The 26079-nt window shown below is 39.3% G+C and overlaps 1 protein-coding gene across 1 annotated transcript; it reads left to right on the forward strand.

Moving 5' to 3' along the window:
* The first annotated feature begins 387 nt into the window (after positions 1-387).
* Positions 388-26065, forward strand: stip1 (stress-induced phosphoprotein 1). Its single transcript, XM_034099347.2, has 14 exons — positions 388-411; positions 6607-6816; positions 6916-7057; positions 8274-8415; positions 8754-8919; positions 9010-9136; positions 9419-9521; positions 22915-23035; positions 23203-23299; positions 23387-23511; positions 23603-23639; positions 23766-23869; positions 24332-24507; positions 24593-26065. Exons 1-14 carry the CDS (start codon positions 403-405, stop codon positions 24663-24665), a joined length of 1632 nt encoding a protein of 543 aa, XP_033955238.1. The 5' UTR covers positions 388-402; the 3' UTR covers positions 24666-26065.
* Positions 26066-26079: the final 14 nt, after the last annotated feature.

The raw sequence follows: 26079 nt of genomic DNA on the forward strand, positions 1-26079 counted from the left end.
CAAATTTGATGCCATAAATCTCCACACGTTATATTTCACTCATGAAGGTATTAAGATAGTATTTGTGTGTACTCCTTCCACATGTCATTAAAAAGTCCTAATGATTGACTTTTATGTTATGTGTCGAGGTTTGCCCTCTAATGTCCAGCCATGATCATCAACCAACTGATCTATCCTTAAATTATTATCAGTCAGCCAATTCCCCTTAGAATATACCATGAAACACATCACACATTGTTGTTTTGTTCCATTATCTTCCAGAAGTTTCAGTAAGTTTCCTGGTGAGACATAAATCTGAGCGTTGATCGCGTATTTCCTACATCCCAAACTGGCAACCTGCGTGTTGTTCCGGGGGAGGCGCTTGTACGCAGTAGTTTCTGGAAGGAACCTCATGCTTGCACCATGGAGAAAGTGAGTGGCATAGAACTATCTTAATTTTTAGTTTATTTCCTTCAATTTTACATATCTTTACAATAGAACTTAGAGTAGAGTAGAGATTAATTAAGTTAAATACTTAAGTAATGTAATGTAGACACCTTTCTACACCTTGACTTCACTGTTTGCCTTTACCAGTCGGCTAGTTAGCTCGTTAGCTTAGCGTCAATCCGGTAGTAATGTGTATTAGCTGTTTGGCTGATGTTTTCGATTAAGGTTGTAACCAAACCAACACACCATATTTTGACAATGCGACTCTGCGATATAGTTTAACCGGAATTCAAAGTGTGCTAATTCAACAAGATTAACTGAACACGCATCTGCGTGCGGTTCTTGCTAATTTGCAATTGCACGCTATAAGGTTAGCTAACATTAAGCTAACGCATATGACTTACACTTCTTACGGCTGCTCTATCGTTGACAAATATCACACTGAGGTTTGCATGCCTCTGTAGCCATTGTCTATGTCTTGCTAACTCCTAGCAAATCACCGGCATAATGGCTTTGAATAACTCCTGAGTTACTGAATCATTGTGTCATAGCTCACCATGTGAACTCTATCATTGATAAGGTGACGGACAAATGAAAATCATAATTGGGCCAGTAGATGTATATCTGTTAAAATATTGTGTCAGGATGCCGACAGCTAATGCGGCGGTCCGCCAGTAGCACATGCTGCAGAGTATTTTTGGATCGGCTCCTCAGCAGCCTGCTCTCAGACCGGGGATCATTCTAGATGCACACGGCGCCGCTGTCATGGCTACAGCCGCAGTTTGTCGTTAACTCCCGCAGTTCAGCTAAATCATCCTACAAATAAATATACTGTAGTGGAAGAAGTTAATATATATTGCGTCTGGTACATCTTAAGCTAATTTTAAAAACTGTACTATTGTGTTTCTATTGTGTATAAATTAGTAAATTAAACTTAACCTATTTATATATTATTTAAAAGTCTGAATCTCAACAATCAGAATTATTGTGGGATAGAAGTTTTAAATGAGCAGAAAATGAAAATACTCAAGTAAAGCACAGGGGCCTCTTAGTTATATATACAGTACTTGAGTAAATGTACTTAATTACTTTCCACCACAGTTATATTGTAATGCCTTACCTGATAAGTCATAAGTCATCGTAAATGTAAAATGTAAATGTTCCACTTTACATTATAGATCAAAATAAAGCAATACGTTTTGCAAACCCACAGTGTCTCCATCAAATACCCTTGAATTACCAGCTTTTTCTCGTCAAAACTATACTATAATATCATTCCAGCCCCCATTTAAATTATGGATAAATGAAGTATACTTGGAATTCATTATACACATATGACACAATCCAAAAGAAAGCATAATCATGAATAACCAGACCACACTGAGATACACATTCGTATCTGTTCCTTCCATGAACTATTCTGTGAACAATTATTTATTGATGCTGCTAGTAGTGCTTGGTTTATCATCATTTTGGCTAATTCTACAGATTTTATATTTTGTCATAGTTGCGACTGGTTTAAAAATTAGGTAAAGAATTGTGAAAATAGATTTGTCAAATATAATCAGTAACAGACATTAGAAACAGGTAGGTGCCAAGTAGGTTAACACATGTGAAGAATTTGTCTTGGTGTTTTTGGTGCATACATAAACATACATTAATAAAAATAATAATGATAAACAAACAATAAATCAACTAGAAATACTAGATCAGAGTAACAGCTAGTGTGTAATTCATTCTGTCACATACTGTGGAGATGCACTGTGATAAGTAGTATTAGTAACCAACTAGTGACGATTTGTTGGGAACAATCTTGCTTAAAGGGGACCTATCATGCAAAATGCACTTTGTGATGTCTTGTATACATAGTAGGGGTGTAACGGTTCACAAACATTTCGGTTCGGTACGTACCTCGGTTTTTAGGTCACGGTTCGGTTCGGTACGTTTTCGGTACAGCAGAAAAAATTATCACAAAACAGAACATATTTTTTTTTAATTATTATTAAACTGTAAATAATGTATTCACTCAAATAAATGCAAAATATAATAAAATAAACATTAAGGTGCAGCATTTCGATGAACTGAAATAATCTGTATTTGAACTTTACTGTACTAGTACTCACAAAACATAAACTATTAGTTTTGGGTTTTTAATTATTATTAAACTATGAATATTCACTCAAATAAATATAAAATATAATAAAATAAACATTAAGGTGCAGCTTTTCGATGAACTGAAATAATCTTTATTTGAACTTTACTGTACTAGTACCTAAGCAGCCAGCTTGACATTATGACTTGCTTGTCATTGTATTTTCATGTACTTGTCCACATTGCTTGCCGAAAGGGCAGATCTGCTGGCACTAGCAATGTCTCCTGCTGTGGAGAACACCCTCTCGTTAGGGACAGAGGTAGCAGATACAGCCAGGTAGCGCTTTGCTAACATGGCAACATAAGGATATTTGCCGTTTGTAATAGCTTTGGCTCGGTCTGAAGTTTTTGCGAGTGGTGGAGGCTTAAATGCTAGCGGGAGTTGGGTTTGCACTTCAGTCTTTTGGTACCGGTGATATTCACGTTCGGGTGATGCCTTTTTAAATGAGTGCAAGTTTAATGTATTGCCAGCCGCGTAACCAATTTTAGTTGAACAATGCCGACAAACAGCTTTGGTTCGGTCCGCCTGTCTTTGTCCGTCATCCTTGTACGTAACTGCGAAACCAAAATGTTCCCAAACCGGAGACTTCAATGATGCTGGAGGATTTTCGAGCTCAACTTTATCTGCGTTCACCATTTCGACAGTTCCTCAAATCACTGACTACATTTGAACGCATCCCTCTGACCAGCTCGTCCAATGAATTGACTTGCTCGCTCTATGACGCGTTGAACACAATGGGAGCAAATTACTCTGAATGCTGCGACGCAGCACCTGAGATTACTTCCAAGAAGTTGTTCACGTTCTCAATTTTTTACGTTTAACGTTATATTCGTTCGGTACACTTCGGTACACACGTGTACCGAACCGAAGGGCCCGTAACGAATAATTTCGGTACGTGTACCGTTACACCCCTAATACATAGATATGTGTCCCCGGTGCGTCGGGAAACTCACACAGCGTCAGAAAATAAAACCCTCTCTCTTTTCCTCCGTACCCAAATCTTTTAAAAACGGGTGTACAACGAGCGGATAGAGTCCATCCGCTGTGACGTAATAGCGGCGGCGGACCCACAGAAAGTTGCTATCAGAAACAATGCCTGATGTGTTTTGGACGTCTTTGGTTACATTAGCAAGCCTCGCTAACACTCAGAGCTAACCTGTACTGAAGAGCACATGTTTTTTTTAAAAAGCAGGAAATAAAAAAAGAATTCACCTTGTGATAAACCTGCAAGAGAAAAAGCATTTGAGCTCCATACTATTTCAGAAATAATCCTTGACGTGGTTTAAACAGGATGGCGTTTTATCACAACCGAATTTAACTTTATCTCCGGTAGAATTCTGATTAGGCATTAGCTCCGCCTCCTCTTCTCTTTTTGTTCAAGCTAAGGACCCAATATCTGCATTTCTCTAACAGGGCTGCAAAAGAGGGGTTTGAGCAATATGAGGCATGGCTACAATCTGTTTGGTATTTTGACTTCACAGACATGTTTTATATACAGGCATGAGAATCACTCACCTTTCGGTGAAATTCGCCGTTTTGAATCCAAAATAGGTCGTTTGTGTGATTCATGTAGATCTGCAATAAAAATATTTTTGGGGTATGGGGGGGGTCTGGGACCCGGAGTAATCTGCGTCCGCGAGCTGTTATGTGCCATCATGACACGCATGGTGTTCTTTTTTTATATATTATAATGCAGCGCGAGCTGTGGGCTCGAGTCTTCCTGCCTGTCGGCTCTGCTGCTCCGCGATGATGGTCTAGCTTCAGCAGCCACATTAGCTACGGGTGCGTTCGTTAATATTAACTGTGCGGTCCGGAGTCACTGTGGCACAGACTGAACCGCTGGTGAACAGCTGTTAGAACGGGCGTGCAGGTGTTCAGAGCAGAGCTCCCTGTCGGAGCGCAGAGCGTGATGTGCACTGAAAAGTTTTTCTGTCGCAATATTATCGTTGAGCTAGCTAGCTAGCATACATTGTCACTATCTGCTAACATTAGCTTTAGCCTTCGTTTTCTAATAGTTTTTTTTTCATAGGCGATAAACGGAGGTGGTATAAGTATAGATCTTGTACTTGAGTAAAAGTAGAAGCACTCAGATATTGTACTAGAGTAAAAGTATTAGTACTCGGATCTTGTACTTGATTAAAAGCAGAAAAACTCAGATCTTGTACTTGAGTAAAAGTAGAAGTACTCAGATCTTGTACTTGATTAAAAGTAGAAGTACTCAGATCTTGTACTTGATTAAAAGCAGAAATACTCAGATCTTGTACTTGATTAAAAGCAGAAATACTCAGATCTTGTACTTGATTAAAAGTAGAAGTACTCAGATATTGTACTTGATTAAAAGCAGAAATACTCAGATCTTGTACTTGAGTAAAAGTAGAAGTACCAGAGTGTAGGAATAGGAATACTCTGTTAGTAAAAGTACTGCATTCAAAATGTTCCTCAAGTAAAAGTAGAAAAGTTTTCTCATCAAAATATAGTGAAAGTAGCGACAGTAAAATTAGTCGTTGTGCAGATTGGTCCATTTCAGAATAATATATATTATATGTTTTATAATGATTGATCATGAAAGTGTTCTCAATGCTGGTAAAGGTGCAGCTAGTTTGAATGAATTTGTATACTGCAGGGTAGCTTGTGGATTTAATCCAGGTGGAACTAAAGTCTGATTCAACACTTGATTATATTTCACATCATTCATCCAGATCTGTGAAGTAACTAAAGGTATTAAATACATGTAGTGGAGTAAAAGTACACCATTTACCTATGAACTGTAGAGGAGAAGAAGAACAAACTAGCAAAACATTGAAATACTTAAATAAAGTACAAGTATCTCAAAATTGTACCCAAGTATAGTACTTGAGTTTATGAATTTAGTTACTTTACACCAGATGCCATAAAGATAGAAAGACTCAGCCTTGCACAGAGGCATGACAATAGATTTTCAAAATGCTCAACAGTGCTGCCAAAATTATAAACTGACGGCTACACAATTAAAATAAATGCTTTTATATAGTGCTATTAGATGTGACTCTTTACCATTTCTGTTATTATTAACACTGCTGCTTTAGTTGTTTTGACTGCTAAAATCCTCTGTTATTCCTCATTTTAAAGCCGATATTCCGTGCGGTCGGGAGGCTCGGGTCCTTCTCACCTTTTCCATACCCGATGAGTCATCCCTGATAATACTTAGTAAGGAGGTCATAATATTTTTGACTCATGGCTGAAGTTAAGTTTCTCCAGCTCTCCCCAGGTTGGCAAAAAAAATGCATCTCAAAATGCATCAGATTGATGCTTTAAAATATGGAATATTCAAAATGTTCTTCCGGGGGAGCATGCCCCCGGACCCCCCTAGAGGGATAATATCCTTCTCACCTTTTTCACCCCTGACCCGTTTTCATGCCTGTATATAGGTATGGCCCTACAATATATTTTTCAAATATAGCATGATAGGTCCACTTTACATATTCAATATCTCCCGCTCTCTAGAGCATCATCAGTATGCTTTGCTGTCCTTTTATCCTAACTGGTTTTTAGATCTGAACGAAAGTGTGGCAGTGTTTATATTCTGGAACAGACATTTTTTAAATGTAGGGCCATCTTAAGAAAATGAAACCAGTGCATGCTCACTCTTCATGTAAACGTGTATATATATATAGCTACAGTCTATGGTCAACACAAAGAGCAGATGAGAGATTATTTTCCTGCTGCAGTGAGAGCCGATGACAGTTTAAAACACTGCTGCAATTGGGCCTGTGCAGTTGCATATGAAAAGTGCAATTTAAAAAGTCAGTATTTGTGTTTTTGCCTCGGACAGACGATTTCTCTGTGCCGGGCTGGGGTACATTTCTTTTGACGGCAGAGGCTGCAGCGCTCCGCTTACAGGGAGACTGAATCGGCAGAAATACTTCAGATAAAGTTTAGAAGCTTGAAACATATTTCCCTGCAAAGTGATCCAAAGCAGAATGCATCCAGGTGTATTGTATATTATCTCATTGCTTAACTCGATTTTCTTTTTTTGCATGGCTCTTTAGGTTTCAGCATTGAAAGACCAGGGCAACAAGGCGCTAAGTGCAGGGAATATTGATGAGGCTGTACGCTGCTACACCGAGGCCGTGGCCCTTGACCCTTCAAACCATGTCCTGTTCAGTAACCGCTCTGCTGCCTATGCCAAGAAAGGCAACTACGAGAATGCTCTCCAGGACGCCTGTCAGACCATCAAGATCAAGTCTGACTGGGGCAAGGTGAGATGTCAATTGTTTTGCAATTATTCTGTTGTACCAAATACATAGCAAATCAAATTGTGAATGCAATCTATATCCTTTGCATTTCCAATCAACCAGGGCTACTCCCGCAAAGCTGCAGCATTGGAATTTCTTGGCCGATTGGATGACGCAAAAGCAACTTACCAGGAGGGACTCCGGCAAGAGCCAACCAACCAGCAGCTAAAGGAGGGTTTACAGAACATTGAGGCCCGGCTTGCAGGTACTAACTGTCGTATTTCTGATGTTCTATATTCTACAGAGAAAATCGTATTATGATGTGAGTCACTTTTCCCTTGTGAGTGGGTCGATATAAAGACAGGGTGTCCGCGGGGTCTTAAAAAGTATTAAAAGTTGATAAATAAATTTCGCGAAAATTAAGGCTATTAAAAAGTATTAAACGACATTTTTCAAGGTATTACATTTTGAAGCTTGTTTTCAATAAGGATATAAATTGTCCAAAGAGGCTGTATTCTAAAGTATGCCTGAATGTAATCATTGCGTTGGTGTGTAGTGTGATTCTGTGTAGTTTATTTATGGCATCCCGTTGGATTGGACGTCATCTGAACGGGACATCGCATGCTCACTGCTTGATAGCGCGTGAAGGTCTGTTTACGCCCGTTGTTAAACAACATCGTTATGGAGAAATGCAAGTCTGTGTCCAAATGGTTGGGAGATAAGGAGGAAGGACAATCGATACTGTATATAGTAAAGTGTGTCGCCAATGTAACCGGTTAAAACTCGAAGTGTCGATGAGGTCTTAAAATGTACGGAAAGGGTCTTAAAAGGTATTACATTTGACTTCAGGATTCCTGCATATACCCTGAAAGATGGCTGCTTTAATAGCATTGTGAGGGCTCCAAAGCAGAGTAGGCAGTCCACTTGTGTTTGGGGCATTGTGATTCATTCAGACAATAGACGAGTAGTAGGGGTGACGGAGGAAGCTCTGCTGTATTTAATCCTGACTCAGTGCAAAATATGTTAGCATCCTGAACGCTTCTATATAAGATAAGAAACTTTATTGATCGTAAATATACAATATAAACATCTTCAAATAGTATATTAAACGGAAGAGTGAAAATATTAAAGTTCACCATCAATCAATCAATCAATCAATGTTTATTTATATAGCCCAATATCACAAATGTTACATTTGTCTCAGTGGACTTCACAGTGTGTACAGAATATCAGTATGACAATACGACACCCTCTGTCCTTAGACCCTCACATCGTACAAGGAAAAACTTCCAGAGAAATAAAAAACATGAATATAAACATATGTAGACTATCTGGCAAATAAAACACTATTGAAGGGCATAGTACATTTGATATAAATGTACAGTGTGTCCACTAAGTCCAGCTAACAAAAGAGAAACTATGGAGCAGTGACTGGTTTGTATGACCATATAAATTACACTAATACATTTTTGCTCTACCAGAGAAATCAATGATGAACCCCTTCGCCATGCCCAACTTGTATCAGAAGCTGGAGACTGACTCAAGGACCCGTGAACTTCTGTCCGACCCCAGCTACAGAGAACTGCTGGAGCAGCTCAGGAGCAAACCATCGGAGCTTGGCACGTATGTGTATTTTCAGAAATGTGTCACTTTTAACAACTTTCTTTGATTAATGATTAACAAATTATGTCTTGAGGCAGTACAGAGAAACAAAAAGATGCTTACTTTAGGTAGAATTGCACACAATTCTGGAAAAGCAGTACCACGTTACTTAGTAATTGTAAGCCCACTTTCTTTCCATTTATTGTATTGATTTTTGTGGAAGATCATCTTCTATGTTGGAGCTCCAAAATCAATTATTATACTCAAGGAGCCTTTTTAAATAAATCTTAATAAATCAGAAACTAGTTAAGTTTAAATAAAAGATGCGGTAGCCCTGAATACTGTGGACTGTTTTGCAGGAAGCTGCAGGATCCCAGAGTGATGACCACTCTGTCTGTGCTGCTGGGACTGAACCTCTCTGAGATGGATGAAGAAGAGGAGACCACTCCCCCTCCTCCCCCCAAACCCAAAAACACTCAGCCCCCTCCTCCCAGAGACGAAGACCTTCCTGAAAACAAGAGAAAGGTAAAGTATGATGAACCGAAACATCATGTTTTTCACATTTATCAAGTTTCAAGCCTTTTTGCCTCTTTCTAATTACCTATTTTTTAACAGGCCGTGAGGGAGAAGGAACTTGGGAATACTGCATATAAGAATAAGGACTTTGAAGCGGCGCTGAAACATTACGAAGAAGCAGTCAAACATGACCCCTCCAACATGACGTATATATCGAATCAAGGAGGTAATTATTCTTACACCTTAGATGGCTTCACACTTGAGCTCACTTACCCATAACGTGCCTAAAACTGGCTATTCTAGAATTTCTCACATTTTGGATATAAAATGGGAAAATGTTTCAATCTCCTTTCCACTTTAGGATTGGTCCTTGAAATATTGACCCATTAAACTTGCCAACAGTTGAGCCTCAGTTCAACCAAAATGTAGGAACTGCCATGATTATTATGATCTTATCATTTCCACCACTGTTAAATGTGTACTCCGTTTTGTTTCATTATCCCTTCAGCTGTCTACTTTGAGAAGGGAGATTTTGAGAAGTGCCGAGAGCTGTGTGAGAAGGCCATCGATGTTGGCAGGGAGAACCGGGAAGACTACAGACAAATTGCAAAGTGAGTTCTGTAAAAAGCATTTGTCTTTTTATTTATTTTATGTCTTTACTTGAGTGAATGTACCCACACACTGCCTCATAACATAGAGGGCAGGATATGTATTTTGTGGGTCTTGACTCTTGTATGACAAAATGTCTTCATTAATTTATAAACGGTCTGTTCAGGGGCCTCATTTATAAAGCCTTGCGTAGGATTGACGTGGGAAGGTTTCTTAAGTAGGACAAAGCAAATAAATACGTACAGACATTTTCGATTCATAAAAGACCGCGTACCGGCGCAGGACTTGCGTACGGCACATCTTACGCCGGTTTCCCTTTTTGTTTTTTTTTGTTTTTTAATCACAATCAACTCGAAATGCGGCGCAGCTTTTGCGGGCTTCACGTAACGCCCATATTTGCCTATAAATAGTCAAAGAAACGCCCATTCATTTTGACTGACTTTATGAAGAAGATCGCAGGAAATTACGACGGAACAGCTAAAAAAGACATCTCACACCGTGTCAGATGTTGGTTATTTTGGGGAGGTCGAGATAAATCATATTGTTTGGTGGATGCAGTTTGAACCAGAGTAGCAGCATGGAGGTCGGATCGTCACCAAAATAAATAAATAAGTGGTCCAAAAAAGGTTAATGACAAAAAAAAGACACATAGCCTAACCTTCCTCAGGCCGTGTGTTTGTGCCGGGGACAGGAGACACCCCCTTGATGAGTAACTGTAAGAAATGATCGGGAAATCCCTCCGGAGTGGAGTCATGACGACTGGATCTGAATAATTTTTTTGTATTTGGTGGTTTGTCTTCCGGCTTTCAATCAGCAACTACAGTGGGGCAAAAAAGTATTTAGTCAGCCACCAATTGTGCAAGTTCTCCCACTTAAAAAGATGAGAGAGGCCTGTAATTTTCATCCTAGGTATACCTCAACTATGAGAGACAAAATAAGAAAAGAAAATCCAGAAAATCACATTGTCTGATTTTTAAAGAATTTATTTGCAAATTATGCTGGAAAATAAGTATTTGGTCAATAACAAAAGTTCATCTCAATACTTTGTTATATACCCTTTGTTTGCAATGACAGAGGTCAAACGTTTTCTGTAAGTCTTCACAAGGTTTTCACACACTGTTGCTGGTATTTTGGCCCATTCCTCCATGCAGATCTCCTCTAGAGCAGTGATGTTTTGGGGCTGTCGCTGGGCAACACAGACTTTCAACTCCCTTCAAAGATTTTCTATGGGGTTGAGATCTGGAGACTGGCTAGGCCACTCCAGGACCTTGAAATGCTTCTTACGAAGCCACTCCTTCGTTGCCCGTGCGGTGTGTTTGAGATCATTGTCATGCTGAAAGACCCAGCCACGTTTCATCTTCAATGCCCTTGCTGATGGAAGGAGGTTGTCACTCAAAATCTCATGATACATGGCCCCATTAATTCTTTCCTTTACACGGATCAGTCGTCCTGGTCCCTTTGCAGAAAAACAGCCCCAAAGCACGATGTTTCCACCCCCATGTTTCACAGTAGGTATGGTGTTCTTTGGATGCAACTCAGCATTCTTTCTCCTCCAAACACGTCTAGTTGAGTTTTTACCAAAAAGTTGTATTTTGGTTTCATCTGACCATATGACATTCTCCCAATCCTCTTCTGGATCATCTAAATGCTCTCTAGCAAACTTCAGACGGGCCTGGACATGTACTGGCTTAAGCAGGGGGACACGTCTGGCACTGCAGGATTTGAGTCCCTGGCGGCGTAGTGTGTTACTGAGAGTAGCCTTTGTTACTTTGGTCCCAGCTCTCTGCAGGTCATTGACTAGGTCCCCCCCGTGTGGTTCTGGGATTTTTGCTCACTGTTCTTGTGATCATTTTGACCCCACAGGGTGAGATCTTGCGTGGAGCCCCAGATCGAGGGATATTATCAGTGGTCTTGTATGTCTTCCATTTTCTAATAATTGCTCCCACAGTTGATTTCTTCACACCAAGCTGCTTACCTATTGCAGATTCAGTCTTCCCAGCCTGGTGCAGGTCTACAATTTTGTTTCTGGTGTCCTTTGACAGCTCTTTGGTCTTGGCCATAGTGGAGTTTGGAGTGTGACTGTTTGAGGTTGTGGACAGGTGTCTTTTATACTGATAACGAGTTCAAACAGGTCCCATTAATACAGTTAACGAGTGGAGGACAGAGGAGGCTCTTAAAGAAGAAGTTACAGGTCTGTGAGAGCCAGAAATCTTGTTTGTTTGTAGGTGACCAAATACTTATTTTACAGAGGAATGTATCAATTAATTCATTAAAAATCCTACAATGTGATTTCCTTGATTCTTTCCCCCAATTCTGTCTCTTATAGTTGAGGTATACCTAGGATGAAAATGACAGGCCTCTTTCATCTTTTTAAGTGGGAGAACTTGCACAATTGGTGGCTGACTAAATACTTTTTTGCCCCACTGTATATATCCATAATCTACCAGTTAAAGGAAATACAACTAATGTGTTGTGTTATATTAGCTGTACAATATACCACATGGTGTTCTTAGTTTCCATACCTCCTGTGTTTTACGAGCGACTTATCAAGTAGGCTATTGGCGAACGGCATAAAACATGATTAAACATGATGGTATATAAAACAATGCTCCAATACAACCTATAGAAATGCAAACCGGCGTCAGTTTAAAGTAATTCTGTCCTTCTGTTTACCGCATCATTTATGAGAATACATTTCTGTATTTATTTTTCCAAGTTATGTTTTTTTCACGACACTGTCTCAGGGAATCTTAATATTTAAGAACCTATTAATGTGTTATACCAGATTAACAGGAATAATCTCAGCTAATTAACGATACAAACCATTTTTAACAAAACACAAGTCTCTAAAGCATCTCTGAAGCATCTAAATGACCCCTGAGCGAAAAATGCTAACGCACTTTGGCACAGAACTCAAGATAAAAGCTACCCTTATTACTTATCGTAGCTGCACATACAAGATATCTGATTAAAGCTGAGGTTCCACAGATTATTTAGGTATAGTATCATCACTGAGTGATCCGAACTCGTGACAGGGGAAGCAAACGCAGACATCACAACCCGTAGCTTTTACGGGAGATCGTCTCACCTTAGCTGTCAATCTGATCAAAAGACTTGTTCAATGGCATTAAAACGAGACAAAACGCGGCTGAATCGGTTAATCCATAGGTTGATAATGTTTCTGTGGAATATTTTTTTTAATTTATATTCCATTTTTATGTAAACATCGGAGTAAAAGTTAGCTGCTAATGGTAGCCACCAGAGTTATCGCAGCTTCCGGTTTTGGCTATGCGTCAGTCTCTCACACACACACACACACACACACACACACACACACACACACACACACACACACACACACACACACACACACACACACACACACATTACCAAATAAGGAGTATGTGGGAGTTCCCCTCGATTCCATTGGCTCTGACGGTTAGAAAGAGATGTCAATCAGCAAAATCGAGAAAATGGGGCCAGAGATAGGTCAAATGACCCCAGAATCAATCAATCAATCAATGTTTATTTATATAGCCCAATATCACAAATGTTACATTTGTCTCAGTGGTCTTCACAGTGTGTACAGAATATCAGTATGACAATACGACACCCTCTGTCCTTATACCCTCACATCGTACAAGGAAAAACTTCCATAGAAAACCCACAGTTTAAAGGGAAAAATGGGAGAAACCTTAGGGAGAGCAACAGAGGAGGGATCCCTCTACCAGGACGGACAGACGTGCGATAGATGCCGTATGTAAATCGAAAAGATAATATATTTACAACATGGGTAGTCCAAATGTTTGGAAATGCATGTGTCTATAATAAGAAGATGAATCCACGAGGATATCAGCAATCTTGTGGGAGCCATCAGTGAAGTAGTATGGTGAGAGTCTGGCAGGAGCGCAGAGACGGGTTCAGCCACGACTCGAAGTCCAGGACTCAGATCCAGTGCTCAGGATAGAGGATCCAGGACACACGACCATAGCAACATGATTAGCCTCGACTCAGGATCCCAGCGTATGTATTGGCACAAAAAAGAGATTTGGGGGAAACTGGGTTAATCGGAACATGAGTACACGGGTACAAACAGCCAGAAAGACGGAGTAAGGTGCCCCCCTCAACAGTCCAAGCCTATAGCAGCTAAACTAACGTGTCTACATACATGCACTCCCATAGGATAGGTTGAGGGAAGCAAGTAAGAAGTAGGAAACGGAGGTGGAGAGGCACACACAGGGAAAAAGGTCCCCCATTGGAACCTGAATTTGTCAGAGGTAGGAGTGGGTCAGTGACTACGTTCCACACTCCCCGGCCGAGCTAGGTGTTCTCTGCAACCTGTTACCCTCTAATAAACCTCGAGAGGTCATAGAGGGGAAAGGTTTGGATAAAGTTTTAAATATAAGATCTAAGTTTTTAGGATTTAAGTGAAAGAGTAAGAACTAAAATGTATAGGTGAAGAGGAACAACGTATCTATGTCAATGCACTCTTATTAGATTATTTTTATTTTATCACTAAGCTTTATCAAAAAGGAAGGTCTTAAGTAGGGCTGCACGATTTTGGCAAAAAATCTAATTGCGGTTTTTCTGACAAATATTGCGATTCGAATTGCGATATTTATTTTTAAGCGACCCAACAGAAGTTTATTGTAAAATGCGACCATAACTCCGGCTAGGAAGGTCGTATCAACGTACTCCCGTCTCTAGCACCCCCGCAGCCCGAGCTACGAGTGAAATAACTAAACTTACATGAAACTTCCGTTGGGTTGCTTTAAAGTCAAGCTTCAGTTTAAGATTCACCCTGTAATAGATGTAGAACATGTGATGGAGCATTACTAACCTGACTCAGATGGTTTGTTTCACCAAACCATCTAGGACAGCTCTATTGGAAGCCATTTGGAAAGGGCAGGTACTTTCAAAATACTTGGCAGGTGATTGGATCAATCTGTCTATCACCTTCTATCATGGGCCACTTCTGATTGATTAACAATGGCTGGTACATGTGGAGCACAGCACTTCTGATTGGTGTGGATGACAGACACACAAGAAGAAGGAAACAAATTTATAAAAATCGCACGCTTTGCGATTTGATAATCACATCATTTCAAATTTCGATTTAAAATCGATTAATCGTTCAGCCCTAGTCTTAAGCGTACTCTTAAAAACGGATAGACTGTCTGCCGCCCGAACACAAATTGGAAGCTGATTCCACAAATGTGGAGCTTGATAAGAAAAGGCTCTGGCTCCCATTGTACTTTTACTCTAGGAATAACCAACAAGATTTCATTCTTGGAACGCAATGCCCTAGTAGGACAGTAGGGTATAATGAGTTCTTTAAAGAGCCTGTGACAGCATCCCAACAACTGTTGTGCAATGAAATATTGGGCTACTAGTAATCTCGAACCGTCAGTTTAAAAAAGAAAAAGCGATACCGTTAAATATCAATAATTTCGAACATCGCGGGGAAATTCCTTCGACTCATTTGGAAGTTTTGGGGGAAGCCGGAAGTGACGTCAATGCGGGAACGCTTCTAGAGCAAAACACGGACAAAGTGTGTTGTCATGCGTAGAAATGGTGAATTACTGAGATTAGGCACATTAATAACGTTTTAATGAAGTTGACTACAGTATATTCATATATGTCAGTGCTTTCATGTCAATTCGGCGACATAAACATAAATGATCGTGGTGAAGATGATGATTACATTAGGATTAAAAATCGGGAGTGAGAGCTGCTGAATTTCCTCCCGTCGGATGGGATATAAAAACAAATCGATTATTTTTGTGGTTGTAAACTCAAGTGGATGAAACTACATTTATTACTGCTTTCATGTCAATTCGGCGAACATATGATACATTAAATGATCTTGAGGATGATGATTAAAAATCGTTTGTTTGAGCCGGTCTGCATTTCCTGATGAAAAAACAAACCGATGCTTTTTGTAGTTGTAGTACACCAACAACATGGATTAAACGTGTGTTTTTTTTTACCACAATGTTGGGGAAATTAATGGATAAAATGCACGGATTATTATTATTATTCCCACTCCGATCGGGACACTAGGTCCACCGTTTCCCCGCAGCGAGGCTCCCCCCGTTGACAGTTTACGTGGGCTGGGTGCAGTGGCGGACTGGCCATCGGGACGAATCCCGATGGGCCGGTACCGAAGTGGGCCGGTCGGATAAGTAACTAGCACATCCCCCATAGGCGGCGCGTGAGGCTCAGGTTTGAGAAGGCTAAATAACTTCTTTTACCTGACGCTGCCCGCCTTCGGCGTCTATAGAAAAGAGATCAACTCAGTGTGCGGAGTTTAAATCTCTCAAGTCATATTACAGGATAAAGAATATACAGTTTAAACTGCCGTATGCAGAGAATACGCCGACGTGTCGCACTTATCATTCATATTACATCATCAATCAGATCATCGATCATATAATATCATAATATATCATATATTTCCTTATCTGAGTCAGCTTCTCCAGCCTCATCTGGCCGTGCAACACTCACAGTGTCACAGACTGTATGCAGAAGTATTATTTAACACATTATGTTGACGAAACACTCGAGACAAATGTAATTAAAGTCAGATCCACTCGTGTCTTAGACGTGAACGCGCTCTCAGCTGGAGAGAGAAACCCTGGCTTGATTTACCGAGTTGATAACCAGCGTCGTAGGACCACTTAGCGAGATCTCGTTTGTTAGTTTGTTTGTTACTCAAACATATCCAGGGTCTGTTGAACTGGCTTCGTAGTACAGGGCACAGGTGGCTTGCAGCGCTAATGTCAAAGACACAGACATTATACATTATATTTGTATTTTACCAGGATGCAGTGACACAAATATTTACATTTACTATCTACAGCACCCGCCGCCCCTGACATCCCCCACTCCCCCCGTTGACAATTTACTAGCGGTACCGACGTGGGCCGGTCGAGAGTCCTGGGATGATTTTTAGCCCCATTCCACCACTGGCTACATGACCATATGATCGCCCATATTGACGCACCTCATTCCTAAACTTCTAACAGATACAACATAAACCGATCCTTCAGCCTCATATGAGCTCTCAGACATGTTCAACATTAAGCTGTCTGAGCTTGCTGCTGTGTACGCCGTCGTGCGTTTACATCTGACTGTATATATATATAAAGGTTTACATGCAGATGCTGGGATCCTGGACGGTGCAGCTGGAGCGCTGTGCCCGCAATGACGTCACCCATCATTTGGCGGGACTTGAAGAATCCGCGAGAAGATCCAGAAAATTGTCAACATTGAAGGGCAGATTAATGGTTATCAAAGTACAAATATCCAAAATCAGTTCAGTAACGGTTTTCAAGGGGACAATATGTACTCAAATTGATGGGTTTGGATGATGGGGGAAAACCGTGTCACAGGCTCTTTAAGGTAAGATGTCGCCTGCCCATTAAGGGATTTGTAGGCGAGAAGAAGAATTTTAAATTCTATCCTGTGTTCTATAGGGAGCCAGTGTAAGGCAGCCAGAACAGGAGTAATGTGGTCCCTTTTCCTAACTCTGGTTAGTACACGAGCTGCAGTATTTTGAATCAGCTGAAGCGACTTGACTGACTTCTTAGTACTCCCTGATAATAAAGAGTTACAGTAATCCAGCCTGGAAGTAACAAATGCATGGACTAGTTTCTCTGCATCGTTTTGAGGCAAGATATGCCTAATTTTGGCAATGTTGCGTAGATGGAAGTAGGCGGTCCTTGAGATTGATTTTATGTGGGCGTTAAAGGATAAATCCTGATCAAATATAACACCAAGATTCCTTACAGTCTCACTGGAGGCCAAATTAATGCCATCCATAACTAGTATATCTTTAGATAGTTTGTTTCGTAGATTCTTTGGGCCGAGTACAATAACTTCAGTTTTGGTCGTGTTTAACATAAAAAAATGTAAGGTCATCCACGTTTTTAAGTCCTTGAGGCAGTCTTGAATTTCATTTAGGTGATTGGTTTCATCAGGCTTGATGGATAAATATAGTTGAGTATCATCCGCATAACAGTGGAAATTTACAGAATGATTCCTTATAATATTGCCTAGCGGAAGCATATATAGTGTGAACAAAATAGGTCCAAGCACTGAGCCCTGTGGCACTCCATGGCTAACTTTGGTTTGCATGGAAGATTCATCGTTGACACGTACAAACTGAGAGCGTTCAGATAGATAGATGGGACTTAAACCAGTTCCCTGTATGCCAACTAAGTGCTCTAGTATTTGTAATAGGATATCATGGTCGATAGTATCAAATGCAGCACTGAGATCGAGCAAAACAAGAATAGAGACAAGTCCCTTGTCTGAGGCTATTAGAATGTCATTTGTGACTTTAACCAGAGCTGTCTCTGTGTTCTAAAGCCAGACTGAAAATCTTCAAATAAATCATTATTTTTTAAGTAATCACACAACTGTTTTGCTCCCGCTTTCTCAAAAATCTTCGAGAGGAATGGGAGATTAGAAATAGGTCTATAATTGGCTAAAACCTCTGGATCGACGTTGTGCTTTTTAAGAAGAGGTTTTATTACTGCAACTTTAAATGATTGTGGAACATAGCCTGATAATAAAGACATATTCATAATATTTAATAAAGAAGTGCTAATTAATGGAAAAACTTCTTTTAACAGCTTAGTTGGAATTGGGTCTAAGATACACGTTGATGGTTTAGAAGAAAAAATCATTGAATTTAATTGTTCAAGGTTTATGGCTGAAAAACATTCTAGTTTACTATCTAGTGTAATATTAGAACTTAGGTTTCCGGGAGCTGTTGATAACACTATACTGGTCAAAGGCCAGAGGTCATTAATTTTGTTTCTAAGAGTAACAATTTTATCGTTAAAAAAGCACATAAAATCATTGCTACTGAGTGCTATGGGAATAGAAGGCTCAATCGAACCTATTTTTCTGTTTTTTTCTAAACAAACCAGACCAAGGCAAAATTTCAATACATATTTTCTTTATTAACACAATAAAAATAAATGAGATTACCAAGTAGTCTAGGCCTATGTGAACAAATCAGTTGTTCAACAATATAAAAACAGCACCACGGCACTTGGCTGTCATTAATGTGCAAAGATCTTTTTTAAATCAAACTGAAAAAAAAATCTCTTGTAGGCCATCCCTGAAAAAACTTGTAAAATGAAATGCAACAAATAATAAATAATGATAATGAAATGAATAATAAAAAAATACCCTCAAACAAAATAACATCCCTTTAACTTTCTAGGAAGTTGTCTTTCTACAGACCTTACACAGAACAGTTGTTTGTTCTATGTATGACCGCTTGTACCCGAACCACTTCCATACAACTGAAGTAGCACCTTTTTTAGGAATGAGTTCTTAATCTGTGTTCGTGGACATTTTTATGGTACCTCTGTCGGTGAATGTGATTGAAGTAGGCTATGTGACTACCTGATCTGCATCTCTGCACATGCGCACAGTGTTATAAATTAAAATCAATGTTTTTTATGGCATAAAGTACCTTAAACATACCGTCAGTTTAAATGCTGTTTTATACTGAAAAACCAGAAGTTCTCGTGCGCAGTTGTTAAGCTTTTATTCTGAAAATCCTTCATCTCCGGTTAGCATTTAGCATGTGGCTAATATACCATTTACTATAGAGGTGAATTTAGTAGCGATATGACAAGGAGTGTTGCACACCAAAACCTACTGATTCCAACACTACAACTACTGTATAGACGTCGAGATATTATTATTGCTGAATATTAAATGAAGGTACAGTTTATTTGAATACGTTTGTTTACAGACGTGGGTAGCATGAGACAATATCCGGAACTACCAGAAATGAAACCAGCCGTGAAGTTTTTCCTGTATTGAGTATTGATTACAGTGTTCAAAACCATATTAAATGAAAAGTCATGAAAGAAATAAGGAGGAGAAAAGGCGTGTTTAGTTATATATGTAATGTACAATGTCTGAGTCCTCTGTTATGCTCAACAACGAACAACGAACACAGCATAACAACAGCAGATCGGGCAGAGCTGCAGATCGGGTAGTCACAGGCAATGTGGCTGAGTTTTGTGCGCGTTCTGGAAAGTGAGAGAGTAAGCTACTACGGAGTCCCTTAAAGCAAAACAAATCTGCGGAGTCTAGAAATGTTTTAAAATCACGATTTTTCGGTTCAGCCATTTCACAAACCGTAGGAAAGTAAAAATGCAAATTAATCGTGAAAACCGAAAAAATCGCCCAGCCCTAATTCTCATCTATTAATGAAGAGTAGTTGGCTGCTCTCGCTTTACGCAGTGCTTTCTTATATTCATTGAGAGTAATATGCCAAATTAAACGAGATTCTTCAAGTTTAGTGGAACGCCATATCCTTTCAAGTTGCCTCGACTTTTGCTTTATTTTGCGGGTTTCGGCATTATGCCATGGAGCTAATCTATGTTTTATTTTCTTCTTTTTCAAAGGAGCAAACGGAGTCTAATTTTATTCGCAGCGCATCTGTAGCCCTATCAACAACATGATTTGGGGTGGTGTACATTTTGTATACGTTTCCTCCCCTACATGCAGACATGCTATCGAGTTAAGTATTGGTGGAATCTCTTCCTTAAATTTGGCTATAGCACTAACGGATAGGGTTCTGCTGCAGGAGCTTTTGACTAGTGCTTTGTAGTCTAGTAACAGTACTTCAAAAGTTACCAAAAAATGGTCGGATAAAGCAGGATTATGCGGTTCGGCTAATAGTTGCTCAATTTCAATACCATAAGTCAGAACAAGGTCGAGAGTGTGATTATAGCAGTGGGTTGGTTTATTTACACTCTGACGAAAACCAACAGAATCTAATATAGAGTTAAATGCAACAGTAAGGCTATTTTTATCATCGTCAACATGAATATTAAAGTCACCTACGATAATTACTGTATCTGTTTTAAGAACCAAAGTTGATAAAAACTCAGAGAATTCTGATAAGAATTCTGAATAAGGACCTGGTGCACGGTACACTGTAACAAATAAGATTGACTGCACAGTTTTCCAGGTCGGATGCGTAAGACTAAAAACGAGACTTTCAAAGGAGGTAGAATTTAATTTTGGTTTAGTATTGATAAGTAAACTTGAGTCAAAGATGGCTGCAACTCCACCTCCTCGGCCCGTGCCTCGGCAATATGAGTATTGATATGACTGGGTGGAGTGGCCTCATTTATGCTGACATATTCTTCATGTCTCAACCAAGTTTCAGTGAGACAGCATATATCAATATTATAATCTGATATTAAATCATTTACCAATATTGCTTTAGATGCTAAAGATCTTATGTTTAAGAGTCCACATTTAATCTTCCTGTTTTGTTGCACTGTAGTAGTTGTTACATTTACTTTTAAGTTATTATGTGTGACACCTCTAAGTTTCACACAAAAAAAGTGGGTTTTTTTCTTCTAAATCTCTCTAGAAAGGTCAACGTTCACTTGTTTTGTATCAATCTTGATACAAGGTACTTATTATATGTTGTAGTGTGGATTCCTAAAGCGTTTAGTCTACCATCCCATCATTCAAGGGTGGTTTTCACTATAAGTACATTTTTATTTTTTGGACGGACACAATCATTTAATTTGTTTTACTGTGTTCAATCTGAATTTACTTTAAAATAGAAACATCTATATTGATTCTGACACTTCTACATCCAACTCGCAGGTGTAACCTTGCTTTGAGAAAAAAGATTATTAATTTAACCCATTTAGAAGGGAAGATATGGTCATTTGTTCTGGGAAAGTCATTTTCGAGCCTGAGACCTGAAAAACAGGCTCGGGGCTTAAAAGTGGGGTAGGTAAGTTTGAGAAACCGGCTCATTTTAAAATTGGCTTTAATCAATTTGTGGAAATGTATTCTTCATATATGATAAATGAGAGGTAACATTCTATTTATGGTATTATTTCCACATATTTATCTCCATTCTTCCTTCTGCCGACGGTGTCACAGTGTCTCGTCTCCCGTTTTTGTGCTTAGTGCGTACGCATGGGTCAGAGTTTGTGTGGAGGACTGCACGTTTTCCCTTGAAGTTTGTTTTTTTATAAATCGCAAACATTGCGTGGAAACTAGCGCACGCCATCTTTTGAGCTTACGCACCGTTTCTAAATGAGGCCCCAGGTTGGGATTTTGGCAGCATTTGACGAGAAAAAGTGTTTTATAGGAAACCATGATGTGTCAATGTTGCTCTATTATTCCACACTTCATAATGGCCAAAGAGGACATGGTGATGTTACTGCTACTTAACCTTTTAATTGTGGTCACAAGCACTAAGGTGGAATTTAAACCGTTGTTTTAGCAAGTAGTTTCATAAGAATGATTATTTCTAGGGATGCACGATATTGGTTTTTTGAAACCGATACCGATAACTTCCTGCTTCTCAAGACCGATACCGATAATAATATAATATATATATATTAAATGTACCTGTAGTTTTTGCACACCTGGTGGTAAAAAAAAGACTAGTAGTGAGCAAATGACATGAGCATTACTACTATGAATAAAACAAAGCCAAGAACAGTTTTGACTCTTCAACGTGACCATATTTATTTTCCCAAATAAATATAATTGAGTCAATCAGTCAATGACAATGTGTTTCCCTGAACAATGAGTGGTCCATATTAAGAAATGGAAACAACTATTACCTGGCATTACTCTGGCAAACTTCTTGCCTTTTTCAAAAGCCTCGTCGATAGGTAAAAGCCCCGGTGCCTTTGCAGCTGGCTTTGGATTCGCCGCTAGTTTAGCAACGCAGGCGTCTTCGTACGTTTTTAACACACCATCGTAGCGATAGCGATGTTTCAGGTGACTAATCAGGTTGGAAGTATTATAGCTCGTTGCCTTTTTCCCTCCTCGTGGAACTTCTGCATTGCATTTGTTAATACAAATAGCAAGCGAACTATCTAACTCTGAAACTTTGAAATAGTCCCATACTACCGACGACATGTTTGTTTACTGTCCTGGCTTCACGGCCGCACACCATTTACGTCACAGCCAGGCATGAGTTAGGGAGCACTGGATTTGTGAAAAATTCCCCTCTTCCTAAACCACTAATACCACAGTACTGGCAAAACAGGAGGAGCCGAGTGAAAAACAAGCGCCCCTCATCCCAATCCACCCACACCGCAGTATTTTTTCTTTTTTTTACCCAAAAAATATATTGTATATTATCGGGGCTATTAATACTTTTATCGGGTTTATCTGGATGACGTCATAATTCCTAATATCGGGCCAATAATTATCGTGCACCACTAATTATTTTTGAACTGTCCACTACTCGAATGAAAAGCTTCCTCATTCTCGTGGTTTGCTTTTGAGTCTTTGGGTAAGAAAGCAAGCGCTCCAGCTCTCTGATGTAATGACATGTTTATCTTGTTCCGTCTCCTCCTTCTCTTTGTATAGGGCCTTGGCTAGGATTGGTAACTCGTACTTCAAGCAGGAACAATACAAAGAAGCAGTTCAGTATTTCAACAAGAGTTTGACGGAGCACCGTACTCCGGATGTCTTGAAGAAGTGCCAACAGGTGCAGTGAAAGCTGATTTCCAAGTGAAATAAATGTTATTGTCACTCAGAACATTAGACAGTATTGGTAAAGTTTCAGTCTGATGGGAAAAAAAGGAAAAGTCTAGCGGGAATAAAAACATAACTGGGCATTTGACTTATACCTTGATATTGTGATTGGATCTGCAGGCGGAGAAGATATTAAAGGAGGAGGCAAAAGTAGCCTATATCAACCCCGAATTAGCCCTGGAATCGAAGAGCAGGGGCAATGAGTCCTTCCAAAAAGGTATGTAATAGTTGTAATGCTCGTTGGATAATCATTTAATTCTTCTTTTAAGAACTTCTTTAAAGATGAACTTATACATTTCCACAGGAGACTACCCCGTAGCCATGAAACAGTACTCCGAGGCCATCAGGAGAAACCCCAAGGACGCCAAACTGTTCAGTAACCGAGCTGCCTGCTACACAAAGCTGTTGGAGTTTCAACTTGCCCTGAAGGTACACCATATCCTCACCCTGCGTCTTCATTAGTCAGTTAAAAGAGATTGTAGCAAAGAAATGACCTTATGATATTGTTTTTGTTTATCAGGATTGTGAAGAGTGCATCAAACTTGAGCCCAGTTTCAGTAAGTAGAAACACTTCACATTTTACTTTAATAAAAGTGTTATTTGATTTGTATTTGTTTTACTCTTAACAGTTTATAAAAATTCCTTTTTGACTTTACACCTAATTCAACTACATCTTTCCACAGTCAAAGGCTACACGCGTAAAGGTGCTGCCTTGGAGGCCATGAAAGACTTCACTAAAGCTATGGAGGTCTACCAGAAGGCTCTGGATCTCGAATCTAATTCAAAGGTATTTCACAGGTTGCTAACTCCGTAATCCTGGGGAAATAATAAATAATAATTTACATGAATATAAGTAAGTAAGTAACATTTATTTATAAAGTGCTTTTCCCAGACACACTGTAGTCACAAAGTGCTTGACAAAGCATTAAAAGATTAAATGACCACACAAGCCACGTGTTAACAATATACATATTTAAGTACTTAGTCTTGTTTTTGAATGATAAGTTATTACCTGAATTTCATTTTCAGGTGTAGTGTGACTCAGAATAATAGATTCAATATTCTGTCATCTTTCTCAAAAACAGGAACATGGTAATTGATTGTTATCTGTAGGAATTGATTCGGAGACCATCAAATCTAAGCAAATGCTCAACACCTAAATCTATAAAACAACTACTCTGACGATGGAGACTTATTCATATATGCTTGCTAATGATCAATTGTTTTGCTTCCATTACTCCACATTCAGGAGGCCACAGAGGGAATACAGCGCTGTATGTTCAGTCAGACGTCTATAAGGACTGACAGTCCCGAGGACGTGAAGAAGAGGGCCATGTCTGACCCAGAGGTGCAGCAGATTATGAGTGACCCCGCCATGCGCATGATCCTTGAGCAAATGCAGAAGGACCCTCAGGCGCTTAGCGAGTAAGTCCAGCAACTTTTTTCAAGTCACTTCCTATTTCTCAGCACAGATAAGTTAATGTCTCTTTTTTTCTGTTTCGTTCCTCAGACACTTAAAGAATCCAGTGATTGCTCAGAAGATTCAGAAACTCATTGATGTCGGACTGATAGCCATTCGTTGATGATAACCAAGAGACTCCAAGACAACGTGCAAATCCATTCAAAAAATAACATCCTCCTTTCTTGCCTTCAAATTCAAAATTATATTGTCGTTAGTCTCCCTGAGACTGTGTGTATGGTATGTTTTTTTTTTTTTTAATCAGTTTCACAACTTTTTCAATGTATTAAAGAAAGCATCTTGTATGTCATCTGGAAGACTTGTGGACCCCAGGAAACATTATCTGAAAAAAATCTAGATTCATGTGTAAAGATGCTCTATTACGTGAAATAAAACGGCACAATTTAGTGCAGCAGCACACACCGTGTTTAAAGGGGAAATCCCCCCGTAAGCAGATATTGCTATATTCCTATTGAATCAGGGTTTAAGGAAATAAACAATATTAAAAAAAAACAATTGTAATGGAGATAACAAAGAAATTGTCAACATTGTTAACTCTTGTTTTTTTTTTTAAGTTTGACTAAACATGGTGCTTTTAAAGCTGAGCGCTCAGGTTTGTTCAGCTCCTTCCTGGTTGATCTCCCGCCACAGGTAGAAAGTTGAATCTATTGGCCACTCACATGTTTGGTATTATTTTTGTACCTATCTGACATATTCCAGGTTAGTTTATTCGGCCTTGCGTTCTTTGGTTGAATGTATTATGTGTGTACAGCTAATCAGAATCAGAAATAATAATATCAGAAATGTGTTTGAGGATGTTGAAACATAACTGGGACTGGAAGTGCATTTCATGATGCCATTTAGAGTGTAGGGAAACTGATGAGTGATTTAAGATTGAGGTTGATAAAGTAATTAAGGCAGCCATGTTATTGTTTTTGTACTGTTGTACTGTTAGTCAAAAATTAAAATGTTGGAGGCAAAGCTCTTGTGCCAGTTGCTGTCTGCAAGAATACTGTAGAAAGATTGTGATGTGTTGACCTAGCATAACAGTCCTGCTCACAGTGTTGTAATTTGGTGAGCAAGTTTACCTTAGCACAGGCAGAAGTGTGTTGATGATTCATGTTAAAGATGCTTTTGACTGGTCTCAAAGGGTGGATTTACCTTTCTAAACCATCAGCTATCGGTTGAGTAACGGGGGTCACAATGATCTCACTTTATGATACATCTTGTTTGTCTGCTTCTACATTAAAGTCCCATAGTGATAAACTACACACAACGACCAAGTTACTATGTGGCGGATGGTGTTTATGAAACTGTCATTACAGGTGAAACTTACTTATGGTACATCAGATGTACAGTGAAATATGCAGTTACTTCATGAAATTTAAAGGTGGCTTTTTGTACTAAGACCAACAATAACTCAATGCAGTAGGAGACCTACATTCTAAGGTCTAATTATGTGTGATTTTAAAACATTACAATACATAAATAAAAAGTACAATTAGAAATGATTGTATATCCAAATATCAGTGTAAATG

This window comes from Pseudochaenichthys georgianus, chromosome 14, assembly GCF_902827115.2.
Source record: "Pseudochaenichthys georgianus chromosome 14, fPseGeo1.2, whole genome shotgun sequence".
Classification (NCBI taxonomy): Eukaryota; Metazoa; Chordata; class Actinopteri; order Perciformes; family Channichthyidae; genus Pseudochaenichthys; species Pseudochaenichthys georgianus.